The following is an 18,256-nucleotide window of genomic DNA, read 5'->3' on the forward strand; positions in this document are numbered from 1 at the left end:
TTCCAAAGGTATTTCAGTCTGTCTAAGTTGGGCATCAAGATTTGTAAAGGAGCAATGAGATAAAAAGAATTTATTCAGCAGGTGTAATTCACCTTATAATCTGATCCCTACTAATCAAGATTGCACAGAAAGAGACATTTGATGTTACAACACGATGATTTTTGCTGTTGTTATTAAATATATGTACTTGAGTTTGAAAGTGGGTTTTTTTTTTCACTAACTAAACCCTATTGATTGCTTCTTTGCAGAATATAACACTCAAACCATTTAACTTTAAAGAAATATCAGCCTATGAACTTTGGGATTACACATAGTTTCTCATTAAAAATGCAAAGACACATGTTATTCATATGCTAGTTTATTATTCAGAGATGATTTCATGATGAGCATTGTCAATAACCAATTACAATACCAGGAAATTCACAGAACAAAATTCTGCAGAGATCTTGTTGTTTTTGTATTTAATTCTAAAAAGTGTGCTACCCCAATTTTCAGAAACCAAGCTGAGAGGCCATTTAGACTATTTCTAGGCTGATTTTTGCTTACACTGGGAGGGAGGATGATTTCCAATGAACTTAAAATACCCAATTCATGTCCATCGTGGTGCAAAAAGGGAAGGGGAGAAGGCCAGAAGAAGTAGCAGGACAGAGAAAATGCCACATGGATTCAAGAGTTGAGAAAACTGACAGTAAAATATATGTTCTTTGGTTAGCAAAGCGAAAAGGGGGCAAGTACTGCATACATGATAGATACACACCAGCATTCTAAAGCAGGAGACAAGAATGTCAAGAGTGTATTCTTCCCCCGCTGCCAGATGGAAGGGCTATTATTATAAATGAAAGGCAGCAGTAGTGGATGCCAGGCACTTTTGTTGTGTGCCAGATTCTGAAGTCCAGATGTAAGCAGGTTACCCCTGGGACAGGACGGGCTTCAGCTCCCGCAGCAGAACAGAACCGATCACGGTTCTCTCAGTGTTGATGATAAGCTGGGCTGTAGAGCCTTCCTTCAGCTCCACTGTGACGAGCATCAACGACCCACTGTGCACAGTTTTAGCTGCAAACCTGAAGATAAAAAAGGAGAGGACTTTTGTCATGAGGGGGGTGGGGGAAAGGAGATGGAACAGATTCAAATAGGTTTAAAATAATTGTTTTCTCAGTAATTTCTTACAGGTTCCCTACTGCCAAAAACCCAAAGCCAAGCATGCTTCTGAAAAATCAATAAACTGCCCAGCACCATGCTTACCACAGGCAGGTAATTTTAGCGCATTGTTAGAACGGAACAAGAAAAGGAAGTCAATTTACTTATTACTTTGGACAACAGGTATATGTGAATAATCCTCCATTAATATATATTTGGGAATCATTCATTTGATATTTAAACATTCCACCATGCATGGGGCCATTTAAAATAAACCACTGTATTTTTATTTTTAAAACATATTAAGAAAAGGTACTTTTGTCAAAGAGCTTGAAATTTTAATTCCTCATATGTGAAAATGATTATGCAAGAAGTTAGGTAATTTTATGGACATTATAAAACTCATATTGTTTCAAAAATTCATGCATGCATGTTAAAATATTCAAATTCAATCTCTAATGTTGATGATGACATGTAACAAAATCACAGGACAGCCAGGTACAACACCACACACCCTCTTTTTAGATTTTTTTTTTAATGTTCAGGATGTTAGATACTTCTTTTTGCTTTAGAACAGAGGAAACTTGAGGTCTAAGGCTCCATTACTAAATTCCAAGACATGAAGAATCTACTAATTACATGGAATTAAAAGCAAAACTAGCCTTTTAAGCACTGCAATTGACTGAGAAGCCGTTGGAGGCACAATGAATTTGTGTCAATCCTGCTAACTCATTCCGCATGCAGAGTTGAGCCCCAGAGACGTTAAGGAAGAGGACGGTACCCTCCTAGGCCTCCATTCTCCACACGGAGCCTGTTCCACACATTTTGGGGAGGGGGAGGGGGTTCGATTGCAGGGATGACTGGAGAAAAACAAAGTTGCCGCACATGAGCTTTTGAAAACACTAACAAGTGTAGAGCAGGTCTGTGACCTGCTGTGACCCCACTTTGCAGGGCCAATCCCCTTTCCCCTTTCTGTATGACACGTGTCTGAATCTGAGCCATCTGCCTCAATTTGCGCAACATCTTCAGCCACAATGGCACCCAGTTAGCCCTGACAACAGCTCACAATACATAAAAATAAAACTGCCGCGCTGACAGCACGCTGCGGACTATTCAAGAGCAAACCAACTGGTCAGTGTCTCATGTCTGACAATTAGCATGGGCCTTGCGCAGAGCCCGCGGTGTCCTCAGGGATCTGTTTAATTACCATCAACATAAAAGAGGGAGTTTATCAGGAGACACTCAGAAAAACTTCACTCCCAACTTAATTAAAATATTAGCCACTTAAGCAGGAAGCAGATTCTCTTTAAATGAAAAGTAATTTCTTTTTTGAGTTTTAAAAAAAATGACATCAAGATCTTATGACACATTCGATTCTTTTTTTTCGAAACCTAACAAGCCATTTTTGACCTAAACAGAATCATGAAAATCAGTTTCCCAACGATAAACAGAATAATGACTCAAAAGCAAAACAAACATGCTAATTTTATGTAATTCAAAATATTATCAACACTTTCAGGTTGCATCTTAAAATGTGAGCTGGTGGGTTGTTGATAAAGTATGTTAGAAGCCTTCCCAGTCATTTATTTGTGTATTTTCTACAAACATGGAAAGCTACTCTCTCCAAACACACTGAAGACTGGTAAGGAGTCCAACAGAGCAGTTTTTCTACTTGAGAGAAGCAACTGTAAGTAACCAGTTTAGGAAGAGAAATTATACCAGTGTTTTTAAAGGTATTTTGTAAAGCTCTCATACTATACACATCTGTGTGCTCTTCAGATGTCCACACAAGACATAAGGAACTGCGTACCTAATTCCATCTTCTAGAGAACAGAAATATCACCAGCCCCCAGAGGTCCCTCTTTCCTATCACCCCTTACAAGTTTATGCATTTCTTTTGTCCACATTTTTGAGGTTCTTCTGCTTCACAGGAGAATCCTGTTTCTGTATTTCTGTTAAACCTAGTCTGTCTGTTAAACCAAATGATACTAGGTGGCTCTACTGTCCTACTCATTTATGTAACTTTTTCCCCCCACAGATTTGGTCATCACCAAGTCTTCATTCAACACATATTTCAACAGAGGTCCCTATTTCTGACAGGGTTATAATTACGTAAACAATAGTCTTATTAGTCCCTTTATTTACTTAACACTTGTGCCTTGGGACTGCAGGGAAGGAGATTATGTCTGAATAGGGACACAAAAGCACTTGAATTTCAGGGTTGCACAGCCCCAAGGCACAGTTTATCTCTTTTCTATTAAAAACTTAGAGTCGATGGTACAGTAATGTAAACTCAGCAGAGACAAACGTCAATTTTGACGTCAGTATGTTTAAAGAGATTAAAATTAGTGTCTTGTACATGTTTTTGAAATCCTGTTACCACAAAATTCTCAATACTATAAAGAATAGGGGCATGAAAGAAAAGAGGTCTTTGCTTACACTACAGTGGAAACATGCTAAGCAAATCATCCTAGCAATAATATCTGTTCGCTGGTGTAAAAGCTACTGCCTTTAACTTGGTCTCTCTGTGCTAGTGGGCACAAATGGTGAAAGCCATGTTTTAAAGCAGAAGACTAGAAGATCAGATGTTCTGACATTCTCATTTCACAGTTCAAAAAGGATGTATTTAATTGGAACACAGCATGATTACAACTGGTTTGTTTTGGTCCATGAAAAGCAAAGCCACCCCCCAAAATTTATTAATCGCTTAATGCCCAAACAGGATATGCTTCAAAAATACACCGAAAGACAGTTATGGAAAGAACACCAATTAATAAATAACACACAGCTAGCTTTGGGATATAAGACATATTGATTATAAAGACAGCTTGGGTCAAACACTTCTATGCTAAATTTAATGGCCGACAGCAGAACCTCTGTACTTAACCTCAAACGAAGATGACACTGTGACCAAACTTTTTCAGAAGGTATGTGAAGTTTCTGGATCACCATAGCCATCATTGCAGCTGTCATTTATTAAGTGCTTTGTGTCACGGGCACTCGTTTGATTCTTCGAGGCAGATCACCTTATAGATGAGGGAACTGAGGCCCACAGAAGTTAAGAAACTTGCTCATGGGCACATAGCTAGTGAATGGTCAAGCAGGAACCTGAACCCAAGTATTCTGATTCTGGATTATACACATTCTCAAATATGCAAAATGCACGGATAAATTAAGGTTTTTCTTATTTACCTAATATGTATATAATCTATTACTGTTCCAAAAGCTTGAAGAGGGAAGATTTTTCCCTTCAAAATTGTGAACTTGAATTTGCACCATTATGGAATTCAAAGCATCCTGACTTGGTGCTTTATCATAATAACTTTTTTTTCCATTAAATTTATTGTTATGTTAATACATTACATCATTAGTTTTTATCATAATAACTTTTTAATTTCTGCTTTTAAAGATTTAAAAAATTTTAAACACCCCCCACCTCCCACGCCCTCAAAAGACACACCGGCAATGAAAAATATAAAACCTTCCTGAATGGGGCTGTAACACAGGGAGGGACTTCTGGGAGGCCAACCAACCTCGAACACCAGTAACACCACAAATGAGAACAAATAAGAGGATGACAGTTAAAGATGTATTGCCTATGTATGACGGGCTCCATGTTATTAAAAGGATACCATCTAGGTATTTTTCATAATTTTTCATTTTTCATTCCACCACCAAGCACTGGCTGTTTGTAATCACCAAATGAGAAGGTAAAACTGTTTAGATATATCTGTATTTCATTTCATTACATATTTTTTGTCTATTATCTCTAGCAACTGACATTTAATTTTTGAAGCTTGTAAGAATTCTCAAGATTAAAGAAAAAGACAAAATAAGCTGCTTGCCAAACCTAAATGAAGATACTACTTTTCTAAAAAAGTTAATTTGTCTTAACTACTGACAGAATTATGAAAAAAGCTCAGATCACAACAACAAATTTGTATAAATTTACTATCTACAATACATGTCCTTATTCCCTCATGCACTTAAACCACACTTTTTTTTAGATTTATGAGAAGCTGGCTATGGACCATAAATGTTCTTTGTCAGAAGGAAAAGAAATTCTACAACTCAATTGTCTGAATAACTGCAATGTTAACGGACAACATGAATTAAAAAGTATTTATCTGAGAGACTGTATCAATCTCCAGGGTATTCACAAACATAAAAATTTTAAGTAGAATCTTATTTGCTACATTTAATGCAACAGCTCTAAGACATGCTTTTTCTTCTCTTGGATAGTCTTCCTGGTTTCTGATTTTTCTATTCTGAGTTCAATTTTCTCGTGTTTTCTGTTCTACCGGTTACCAGAAGCTGTGACAATGGCCCACTCAGGCTAAAACTTTTTTTTCCCCCTACTCTGTACATGAAGCCTTCAATTACTGCCTGCTGAAGCAGACAGAATCCTATTAGTAAGAAAGACGATCACAAGATGCAGTGCCCTGCCCTAGCTGTATAAAAATAATTAGCCCAAAGCTGACAAATGTGTAATGAAGTTGCACAATCATTATATGTAAGAAATACTGGTTTGAATAACCATCCTAACATCAAATACCAAAGCATTATGATTTAGAGCATTGTTTTCAAAAAAATTTAAAATGTAAGTCCTTATTACTTTGAGTTAATACAGAACATTTTACACAGAGAATTTGTAAGTTGTAAAAAAAATTCCATTTTGTTGACTATAAAATTGTATTTTAAAGTTCAGCCCATTACCTAACAGAATTAATACTGAGGGGAAAAAATTACATGTGATTCAAGTTTAGGGAATTTGTCCAAAGCAATGTATTTTTCCCTATTATTTAAAAAAAAAAATCAGCCAGCAATATTATAGTATTTTCCTTTAACAATCTGATGAGAAGAGTTAAAAAAAAATGAGCCACCATCGTAACTTAAGACTCTCTGTATTCTGTTCTAATCTTTAAACATGGTATAAAAAATGATTCTCCATACTATCTTGTCAATGACGCATTCTCTTTCTTTATACAGGAAAGCTAAATAAATCTCTAAGTGCACTTTCTCAAAGAAGACATGAAATATTCCACTTATTCCAAAGCATTTTTGGTTTGTCTATTTGGTGGGGGTGGGATGGGATGGGCCTTAACAGAAAACCAAATAGTAAAACAAATAAATTCTTACCCCATTCTCTTTGATTCCTTATAAAACTGTCAACCCAAAAAGAAAATCATCAAGAATACCTCTCTTTCATTTCTACATGAAAACAGTTACATATATTCCTATTAGTAAAACTGTTGCATTACAGAATATTACCTCACAAATGGTGGAATTAAAGAAAACTTAAATAAAGAATGCTTTAAAGCAAAATCAGCTGTGTAGTTTGGTTAGTTCTGAAATATCCAAAAATGCTCTCCGTGTAAAAATTAACTGAGGTCTACATTTGTTTTTCAATGAAATGCTGCTCACAGAGCCTGCAGGGATCAAAGCCGCAGATAAAAAAGCAGTGCTGCCCTCTCGTGGACAATCTCCAACCTGAGCAAGAACTCTGATTTCTAAATAGGTTCTACAAATCTTTAGTCCTGTTTGAGATTCCAAATTCGTTATACAGGAGATAAGACCAAAGCCTGGTATCTTTATACTAACAACTGTCCACAAAAAATTTTGTTTTAATACAGCTGAAGTATGGTTACTATAGTTTCAGGGCTTATAAAATTAGGGTACCAAGATACTTGTTTTCTATTATGGTCCTTCAACATTACCTGGTATTTAAATATTTCATAGTTACTAGGGAAAAATAAATAAAACAACAAACAAAAACAATAACCCAAAGGTTGAGCAACCTAAGAACAGAAGAAAGGGAAATATCAAAGACCCCACCAAGAAGTGACTATGCCATTCATGTTTGTAACCCTAGCACTAAGAAAATCTGTCACAAGTCATCAAAAAATATTGAATGAAGGATTTACACAGCATAGACATCTTATGATGGAAATACTCGTAGTATATACCAGTATTTCTCCCATTAATAACCATTAAACATGTATGTCAAGAACAGTGATTCACTGGATGAGCTGAAGGCCTAGAAATGAAACAAGTTGTTCTTTACATGTACTTCAATTAAATAAAAAGATTATTGATTTTAAACCTGAAACAAATAAACTGTCTTTAAATATGTTGGTAAATTAAAAGAAGAAGATAACAGGAGAGGAAGAAAAGGGGAGTATGTCAGAGGGGGAGACGAACCATGAGAGATGATGGACTCTGAAAAACAAACTGAGGGTTCTAGAGGGGAGGGGGGTAGGGGGATGGGTTAGCCTGGTGATGGGTATTGAGGAGGGCACGTTCTGCATGGAGCACTGGGTGTTATGAACAAACAATGAATCATGGAACACTGCACCAAAAACTAATGATGTAATATATGGTGATTAACATAACAATAAAAAAATTAAAAAAAAATAAAAAAAATATGTTGGTAAATTAAAAAGTTGACTGCCGGGTTGCCATGGATACACTGTTCTATCCACAATACCAGATTTTCCTAATACTTAAGGACCTAAGTAACAATAGTAAAACAACGTTCATTCTATTAAGACTGTAATTATTCACAAGTTGCATGTATTCAGAATTTGCAAATTCAAAAAGCGACACAGTAAACAAGATCCAAACACAGATTAAGATACATGGGGCGGGGAAAGGACTCTAAGTATTGAATACAAGTTAATAATGGAAACTGTTTTGGGTCTTATTGAATAAGCTAAGAGCTAAAATAGAATCCTGGCAGAGACAAGGCTTTCTGTTTTTACTCAAATTATCACATTTTCCCCCTCAAGGGGTCAATTTGCTGTTCATGAAAGGGCAAGATTGAGTAGGCAGTATGACTGTTTTTAACAACACCACTGTTATTGAACGTCAGAATTCCGGAAACTGGGTTAAAATGTGAAATGGTTGGGACCACTGAAAGACAAACTTTTACTTGTGGTCTGAGACTGTTTCACAGACAGGACTGTAATACACTAACATAATTAACAATATACTCTTGCTGGAGCACAATGGCATGGCTATAAGAAAAAACCGAATCAAACACCTTGTCTATCACCATCTCTTAATAACTAATCTGTAAAAAGGAAATGCATGAACAGAAAAGATATACTTTAACATGTGTCATGTAGCTGTCATTAACTCTTGATAATATAAGGCAGCCTCAAACTGTGAACTCGAACATTATCGGCCTTAGAACCGCCTGGACCACTGGCTAAAACGCAGATTGCTGGGCCATTCCCCAGATGTACCAAATCTGAGTCCCTGGGTGTAGGTCCCAGGGATCTGAGTTTTACACAACCCTCCACAGGATTCTTTTGTACAGAAAAACCTTAAAGATTCTGGAGCTACGGATTTTTAGCTTTCTGCTTTTTGCTCACTGTACATTAGTACCTTTATGAGAGGACAAACAATGTAATAAAAGAAAATGCACCATGGTCTCTACATTGTTGAATACAAACCTCAGTCATAAACCCTTACTTGATTTCTTTCTCAGAGGAACACAAGAAATTTTTCCTGGCCCTGGATGTACCTAAGATTCCCATTGTTAGTCTCTCTAATTCTTTTCCCCTAAACACACTAAATATTGACATTTTCCCTTTGCAGTCCATTCATATACTGGTTTACTATCGTTCACTATGCCCTTTGTGTGTACGTTATTTATATACTGGTTTATTAGTACTGTCTTAAATAATATGCTTTAAGACTTTTACAACACATACAACATAACAACATGTTTTAATATGAATATCTAACACAGGACATGAAGATATTCAGCTCCATGGTTAATAAACGCTTTTTTGATGACTTTTTAAATTCTCATTTCTGTATTACCCCTTATCATGTGGTAACTGTAATATGGAAAGTAGCAGGTTGCCATAATGACCATAACTCTAGATCTCAATGGGATGGTTTTGTTCTCAAAGAGCAGCCTTTTCAATCACCAAGCAAGTACCAGAGAAATGAAAATAAAGTTTTCTTTCAATAGTATACTGGTTGGCTTTCTGAGACTACTGCTCATTTAGAAAATCAAAACTAAATGTCATATAATCTAACAGTAGATACGCTTTCTTACTGATCTTGAAAAGCAGTTAATTACTTAAGAAACGTTCCTGGTTTTTAAATGAATTCCAAAAAACTTGTGCTCCTTTAATTGACTTTTTCTTAACAGAGGCCATTCTCTGTTGATATGTAGGAACCATTTTCTGCTATGTATTCAATTAAAATGTCTACTTTACACTATTACACACTTCTACATATTAATGAAGATTCTCTTTTTCTTAGATAATTCTTATATTAACTATTTTTTAACTTGGCATTTAATGTAAAACTTATTCAAATTTTAAGAGTAGTGGGAATAAGTTATTCCAAAATTAAGACAGTGGAAACTTTATTCATTGAATGGTCAGAAAGAATACTCTGATGCTTATTGAAAAGTCCTCTCAGAAATAAAAGATCCTGAAAAATTAAATAGAAGATAGCCTAGCCAAGTAATTTGTTGTACTGAAATTTTTAATATCTTAAAATACTAGTATTCAAAATGCTTTTCACACTTGTTTTTTTTAAAGTAATCTTAAATCAATTACCATTAATAAATACAAGAATGGCTTTGGTCCTAGTCTTCATCAACTCAAAAAGCAACTATCACAGAAGAATAAAGGAGTCACTCAAAAAGTTCACAGGGATTTCAATTTTGTTATTGGCAATTAAATAAGTTTAGATATATAAACTCATTAATTCCAGAGGATAATATGATACCGAACACTACAGTTAACATGAGTACAACTCAATAAACTGATAAACTGCTCAATTCTGTTATTATAATGTAAACAGTAATTACTATTTCATTTTAAATGACATTAAGAAAGGCATTGGTACAGTTGTTACTAACAATTCATTTTTGTTTTAATTGTTACTGAATATAAAAGAATGACAAAAAATGTTACATATGCAGGATGAGAATTTTTAACAATTTCTGTATGAAAAATACAAGTAACCCAGGTGTTTATTACCTAGAAGCTTTCTGAAATTTAGAACATTAATACAGCCATACTTTTAAGTATGAGAGCAAATGCAAATATTTTCAATTATATCTAATGAGACTTGTGAGGCAAATTAAGACAGCACAACCTAATCTTAATTATAGATAGGCATGTTTTTCACTTTTGACTCTGTAGTAACTTGGGCTCCTCCCCCAAGTTACAGAGCCAAACACCAGCTGGATTAGAGAAGTGTCAAGACATTGCAGGTGTCTATGAGGACCATAAACATTAAGTTCGAGGGCAATCTCTGCATTCTAAAGCCAAATATAAACAGTTCTTAGTTGTGTGTCTCCCCTGCATTAGTACAGATAATTGAGAATTGACTATAATTTAATCACTTGAACAGGCATTAGGTTCCAAACCACCAAGACAGATTACAGGCAAATGACACTCTAATAAAAATTACAGAACTGTGCTAAGTGTCTTTCTTAGCCTATTTCCCAATAAGAAGGGAGCTTTTATATTAGCTGGCTTTGAGAGGGTAGTTTGGCTGTTTTCTTCTAAGAAACAAAAATCTGGAAAGCTGCCATTGCTTTCAGAAAAGTTAACACACATAAAACAAAACAAAAAATAAATCAGAAGTTCCAACATAAACAAGGGTTACCATATGTCTTTCTGTACATCACAGAATTACATTACAGAATTACAGAACTGAAGTATTGTTGGATACTAGATGTACCAGGTGAAATTGCAGATTGTATAAGCTAAAAGTTACAGTTGACATATGACATTTTGGTGTTTTAAGAATTTCAATAATTCAAAATATCCATAAAGAAAACAAAGAACTTCTGCTAGAGAAAATCACCCAGGAAAGTAAAAAGAAGTATTTAAAGCAGAAAACAATTAAATCAGGAAAACTCAGAACCAAAATATTTTCATTGAAAAGCCTTCTGTTCACTTTTTCCCCTACTGAACAACAATAACTGATAAGTTGTATTTGCATGGTGGCACCAGAACAATGACTTAATACCCATTTTATTATTTTGTCATCACCCTATGTGAGATAGATAGGGCTTGTCAGAAATTAAGAAATGGAAGCATCAGACCTCTTAAATTACAACTTAACTAAGTACCTTTCTCTAAAAACAAAACAAAAACCAAAAAAATAGGGTAAATTTGTTTTTTGATTAGCACATGCAGTTTTCATTCTGTCACAGTTAGTAGATGACATTAGGCAACTACAAATAATGGCAGATCAAGACTTGAACTCAGCTCTTCTGAGGCCAAGACCAATGTTGTTCCACAGATAAGACAGAATGTCATTTCAATACCCCTTCTTTTCCTTGCCACCCCTTTCTAAACAGATGAAGACCTTAAAGCCCACAAGAAGTTATAACTTGTCTCAAATTACTAAGCCCAATGATGGCAGAGATAAATCTAAAATTCAGATAATATAAGGGGGCTCTCTTACCCCTGTATTAATTTGAAAAAATTTTTTTTAAGATTTTATTTTTAAGTAATCTCTACACCCAATGTAGGGCTCAAACTTACAACCCTGAGATCAACAGCTGCATGCATGCTCTAGCAACTGAGCCAGCCAGGCACCCACCAAAAAAAGTTTTTTTTCAAAAAAATTTTAAGGTCTGAAGGCATTCTTTTTGATTTTAAATTTATTTTCCATGTACATGGATAAAGGCAGAAGTATGCCACTGGCAGTGGAATGGCAGAGGAAATAAAGATGGAATTAAAGAATTCCTTGAAGCTCACAGAGGACTAAGTTACAAATGCATGCTTGTTTAAGGGGATCATTTTTGTCTTTACTTTCATTTCAGCCACTGGCAACATATAAGATCACAAAGAGGGCAACCATATTAATCACATTTTCTGCTACCTTTAAGGACAAATGACTTGGATCTCATGCTTTAAATGCTCGGTAGTGAAGATATATTTGGTCTAAGAAACAGAAGCTGCATTTGGCCCTATGCTGGTTTTCTAGTAGCTCCTTATAACTGGGAGCAGTCTCAAGGGAGCTGTAAAAAGGAACTCTGGATATGGTACCCAAACTTCCTCCTTCAAATAAAAAAGTCCAACTGCACTACTGTATAAAACAGTTCTTCCTGGAAATCCACTGAATCTGGTGAAAGAGGATAAATTCTCAACCATAGCTCACAAACAGTACCTTTACAAATCACCAAGCTATTATAAAATACCAGTACACTGTCTGTCCTTCAGGACAGTCCATGCTAGTGTCCATGTAAAGGATTGCATAAATAGGGAAGAGAGCCTTAACACAAACCAATCAATCAAATATCTCATCAGAAACAAAGGGAGGGGGGCAGATACAGGTTTTAGGGTTATTGTTTTGAAGGAAAACTGTGAAGTAAAAACTATGTATTTATACGTATCTATTATACATATATACACACAAGTTATCTCCACATCACATGTTGGTGAACCTACCTGTGTATATTATCTTGGCCAGAAGGGACTACACCTACATTGGCTACATTTACAACCTTCTGAAGGATCACGGAGGGAGTGAAATTCTGTGGTGCAGCCATAATTACAGTAGAAGTTTCATTCATTCCTGTTAGCATTCCTGTAAGAGCAAAAGAAGGCTCCCTTTTACTAATTTATGAAAATTACATTAAAACAATTTCAAGTTCATAGCCAAAATTTAAAAACTTTTTTCATATAAAAACTCCATTCCAGAATATAATTTTCAAGATAATTATCATAGAATTAAAATAACTGCAAATGTTACAAAAATTTTTAAATCCTTACTGTGTAGGAAAATGTGTAAAAATGCCGTGGAACATAACTCTTAATAAATCTGATTTTCAATACTATAAGATAAACATGTAGAATCACAAAGATTCTATTTAATTTCGGTCCCTTTAAAATATACTCATTTGGACTACATCAACTATTTATGCTTTTACTTGTTAATATTTTTTTTCCTCTCCTTTTCACTCAGAGATCTCTCTTGCCAAATGCTGCCTAAGAACAAGTCAAAGTGAGCTGATATAACCAGCAACATTACCTGATGAATGGCCTCAACTGATGGATCAAAATTATCTTAGCAATGACTGAAAGTCACTGAACAGTTACAGGGTTCTACAAAATGCAGAAGTATCTAAGTAGCTATATTATATTTATACCTAAATATAATTGTATTTGTCTAGTGAATGGGACTATACAGTTAATTATAAAAACACCAACTGAAATTTCTGAAGCAAAACATTTGGAAACAAAAGGGAAAAATGTGAATGGAAAAACCCTAAATTCCAGAGACATTTTAAAGAAATACTTAGGAAAAAAATAAAGTTAAGCAAAATCATGAACAAAAACCATACAGTTAACAAATTCAGTAACATGCCAAACCCTTGGAACAAATACTGAAATTTAGTACCGAGGTTAAAAAAACCCAAAATAATTATAATAAATGGCATCTTCCTGGATCTGTTATATAAGTCATCGACATCTAGTGGTATCTAGTAGAAATGATAATCTTTTGAGACGTTTGATATGTGCACAATAGTTTACAAAATTTATGAAAATGGTTGAATTTGATTTTACGTTTTCAAAAGGCCCTGAACCTTCAGGGCTATGTACTTAATTTAGTTATTTATTGCAAATGCAACCTGAAATTTGAAAGAACCTCTATGATTAGCAGCACAAAGATTGGAAAACCCAATACTGTAAGAAGACTTGGCTAGCTTTTAACAAAGAGCAGGTTTTACCAACCACTTTCAAACTATGTTCTGTCTCAGACTGGTTAACTTCAGTATTAGGCAAAAGCTTTAAGAACTACACAAGCAGTCAAACACTGCTTTTAAGTAAAGCACAGTGGCTGCTGACATAACACTGCTGAGAGATGTGTGTACTCATTTAGGATTTAAACCTTCTCCATTAAGCTCTATTGAAGAGCAACTGCTGAATAAATGAATGCAACTATGTTTATGTTAAAAGCCTGTTTCCCGCAGCATGTAATTAAAGGAAATGTTGTACAAAGCCAGTACTTTTGTCAAGCTCCTGTAAATGGAAAGATGGATAGCACTCAGAGAAGTGAATGCATTGCTTCATATTTAACCTTAACACTCTTGTCATTAATGGTTTGTCTAACTTGGTCTATAAAAGACAAGGTACTGCTCCATTGAAGTAAAATTTAAAAAATCAACTAAACCATGCTTTTCAGAACAGAAGATTCATTATCGTCAGCTAATGTATTGGCATAAAGCAAAGTAACATCCTATCAAGTAAGGCACACATTCAATCTGCCTTCCCACCCCCCTTTATTTTTAACTCATGCTGTTTTATTGTTATAGGCAATTTGTACCACTCAGCATGACAGTGTAAACTGAATCAAGATTAATTTACATGCAAAAGAACACTTAGGAGAGCAGCATGGTAAGCAAATGTATTGTCTCGATTGCTGAGGTGGAAAAAGAACCTGGAAAGAAAAAAAGGTGCTCTAATTAAGGGGCATCAAATATGATTGCTTGTGGTAGTTAAGGGCCAGAAAATAGTAAATGTCTGACCATTTAAAGAATTAGCATCTTGCTAGCTAGGAAACCGTAAGATGGATGCATAAATCATAATAAAATTAAGTAAACATTCTAGGTTTCTTAAATCAGAGATTTTTCTAAATGAAAATATATCAGGAATTCCCAAATTAATGAGAAAGAAAAATATGCCAAGGTATCATTAAAAGTTTTTCCTACAAAAAAACAGACTTTAGATACCATATAGGCTGCTTACACATAATAAAGGTAAAGTTACCAGGAAAATATTTTGAAATTGTCTGACTATAGAATTTGTTGCTTCACTAGAATTTATCTAAATTTTAGAGAGGCAGGGGGACAGAATACTTAACTTAGGTTAATTAGCTGTACTTAACTGCTAAAATGTAAATCAAATAATATAAGAAAATAAAATTAAAAATTTCTAAGTTTTAGATTTCTAATTTAACTAAGAAGAAAACGAGTAAGAGGAGGCAGTTTGGAATAAACAGTTGGCTTACATCTCTTATAATAATTAAAACTGCCTTAAGAAACCAAATTTTTTTGAGAGGATCTCATATTATTTACAGTACCAAAATAATTCTACAGCTAGATCATTAACTAATTCTGCAATGCTCAAAACTCAATGAAAAAAATTCTGCTCTGGTTTAAAATTCGTAATATGAATATTATAGGTAATTTCACTATCTAGGATAAACCAGTCTTTCTTTTAACACTGTGACCACCAACCTTATAAACATGTGTGTTTAGCTATGGAACTCTAAAAACAACAATCGAGAAAAAATGATAGATCAGGCTGCTATCAGAAATAAAACCCTTTTCACTTTAAAATAAGTTAATATGCACAATGTGTTAGATGCACTCTTATTTAATACTGTACAAACTTTTAATTATGTACATCTTTAGTATAAAAATAAAATATTCCTTATCTTTATTTATGATTTTTCCAGTTAAATCCTAATTAATGCATTTAATGCATTTCTTGAGCCTTAAAATATATGCCCTGTGAAATGAGGTATTACGTGTCTCGGTTCATTTTATTTAAAGTAGAAAAATTATGTAATGTATGCATGCAATGACACACACAAGGTGCTTCTTAAATTTATTGGTATTTTACCATCCAGAAGTTTGCATTGATAAAATCTGAGGAAACGGATGTTTAAGATTTTCAGTTAGTGAGTCCTTTCTAGGTATCATTTGTTGAAATAAGCTAAGCTCTTCCTAGAGTAGTATAAAAACAAATACATGTGTAAAATTCAGAATTGAGACCTCGATTACCAAACCAGCTGAAATCTATAACTAAAAAGATGCTATTGAAAAGACTCTTTAAAGCTGTGGTAAATTTGCCAGCATCAAGTCCCATATCAAAGAATGAATTCAGGAAGACAGAAAGAATGATACAGAAATGCCAAGAGACTTGCAAGGATTTACAAATACTTCATATAAACAAATTTTCAAATAGCTTTATTCAGAGTAGCCTTTCTGCTCTATTAAACATAGCAAACAGCTGCCAGATTTATTCAGACAAATAATCAACAACCATTGAAGTAAAATGGCAGAAGAAAAAGGAATTTTGGCAACAACTCCACAGAGGACCACAGCCGCTGTGCAAGTACACCTCTCTCGTGCGCTCATGGTTCTGTATGGCTAGTCAGGGAAAAAATCCCTCAGTCACAGCAGAGCACAAAACACTTAATCGAAATATCAAGTATTCTAAACCAAAGCTGAGGGATAGAAAAGGTATATGATAATCTGCTGCTTTAACTGCACTTTTCAAAAAAAGAATATCCCCTTAACAATAAATGTGCCAAAGCCTTATTCGTCACTTATGTGCCACTCACCTGGGTTTGCTGAGCAGGTGTAAAGCAGAGAGGCAGGCTTTAGCCAGCAAAGGGTAAGAATAGCAAATGTAAGCATCAATTCGTCAATAGAAAAATAAAATCATAAAATCACAAAGATGATTTTCTTCTATAGCAATAATCAACTTCCAAGAAAAGCAAATGCAAAGAGGGATTTAGTCATTCTTTTTATCACTTAAAAATAAGGCAGAAAATAAAAGATCACTATTAATTTACAGTCTTGTATGAAATTTTCTTTGTAAGATTCTTCTACAACAGGTCTTTGGAACACTGTGGATTGCAATGGCTTACAGAAAAAGAAAAAGAAAAAAGAAAAAAAAAGGTCTTTGGCACTATAATGATGGAGTGCCAAGAAGCATGTGTCTCTCCTTAGCTATAGATATTTGTATGTGCCCAGTACTTTCTGGAAGCATGACAGATAGGATTTAACGACCTCAAGATGAAGGAATCTTTGTATGATAACCCCTCTAGACAGAAAAATAGCCTACCTTTACATAAACTTCAAAAAATTGCTGACTATACCATTTAAATATGCCCTAGTTTTATATTGTCTTTAATTAAAGACATCAAGTCATAGTTATTTCCCCTTATTCATATAAGAAAATAAAATTTATTTTTATTAGTAGGTATGCTGGACTCTGGGGCAAGCACAACATATTAATACTTCCATTCTGCTGAAAATATTTTCTTTTTAGGTGCATATTTTAAAATATTTCAGCTCTGATACAGCCAGGGAACACAGCATTTCTTTACTATAGAATTAGGTCAATGCTAATAATTAGGGCTTTATCTCGAAGAGTGAGGCACTCTAATGTGTACAGGGAGAAATACACTAGTAGGACATGAAAAACAGTTCTATAGTGAAAGAAAATAACAGAGACATAACATTTATAGTGGTAGAACTTTGGTAAGTCTCAAATCCCTCACATTTTCACTAATACAAAATACATGAGTACATCATTAGGTTGACAAACCCACAACTCCCAGAAGTGAGAATAAAGAATCAATGTATTATTTTAAAGACATATTAATCAATTTTCAAGTATGCCAGGAATGTAGACAAACATATACTTTTAAGGTTATTTTATAGAAGTAAAGGATTAGCAAAAACTGGAAGATTATTCACGGACATCTGTTAACGGCTATGTATATATGGTAATTTATTTTAGAGACCAGACAGAAAGAAGAATGAGCACATATTATTTGGGATGTCAATTTCTAGTAAATTGTAGTAATCTCTCACCTTGCTCTTTCTTAAAATCTTTCTCTGACATGGCCACAGGTAAAAGCAGTTCTCCAACAGGTGGCTGAATATTAACACTGAAGCAATCGTCCTTGGTACTAAGAGAAAAACATATCAAAGCTAACTAAATGCTTAATAAACAATCTCTTTAATACTACACAGTTAAATGTAATTAAAGCATATGCCAGCATATACAGTATAAGATCTTGGCTTAACTAGCACAGCTAAAAAGGCTTAAAAATTTTTTCAACATTATTCAACTTTCACAGAGAAATACATCTGCTGCATCAATTGGATAACAACTTTTTTTACAGAAATATGTAAATATATCATTTGATGTAGAACTTTAAAAAATAGGTAAGCATCAAGGGTACACATACCCATTACTACCAAAGGAATGCTTTGTGCAGCTTATAAAGATGTAATATTTTCTCTTTACTTTGTATGTTTAAAGGGTAGAAAATGGAGTGCTTTAGTCTTAAATGGTTAAGATCTCTTTTTAAAAATAATTAGTTT

The 18,256-nt window shown here is 34.4% G+C and overlaps 1 protein-coding gene across 3 annotated transcripts in view; it reads right to left on the reverse strand.

Moving 5' to 3' along the window:
• Window positions 1-342: 342 nt before the first annotated feature.
• Window positions 343-18,256, reverse strand: part of AP3B1 (adaptor related protein complex 3 subunit beta 1) — a 259,999-nt gene continuing 242,085 nt past the window's right edge. For 2 of the 3 annotated variants that reach the window (XM_027606181.2, XM_027606183.2), the window contains 3 exons: window positions 17,741-17,838; window positions 12,576-12,714; window positions 353-1,061 (listed from right to left, as the gene is read on the reverse strand). In XM_027606181.2, the coding sequence (XP_027461982.2) occupies window positions 908-1,061; window positions 12,576-12,714; window positions 17,741-17,838 (391 nt within the window). In that variant the 3' untranslated portion in view covers window positions 353-907. Of the gene's footprint in view, window positions 1,062-12,575; window positions 12,715-17,740; window positions 17,839-18,256 lie in introns of all 3 variants that reach the window. The other variant, XM_027606180.2, reaches the window with a different exon arrangement.

The sequence above is a fragment of the Zalophus californianus genome, chromosome 5 (assembly GCF_009762305.2).
Source record: "Zalophus californianus isolate mZalCal1 chromosome 5, mZalCal1.pri.v2, whole genome shotgun sequence".
Taxonomy (NCBI): domain Eukaryota; kingdom Metazoa; phylum Chordata; class Mammalia; order Carnivora; family Otariidae; genus Zalophus; species Zalophus californianus.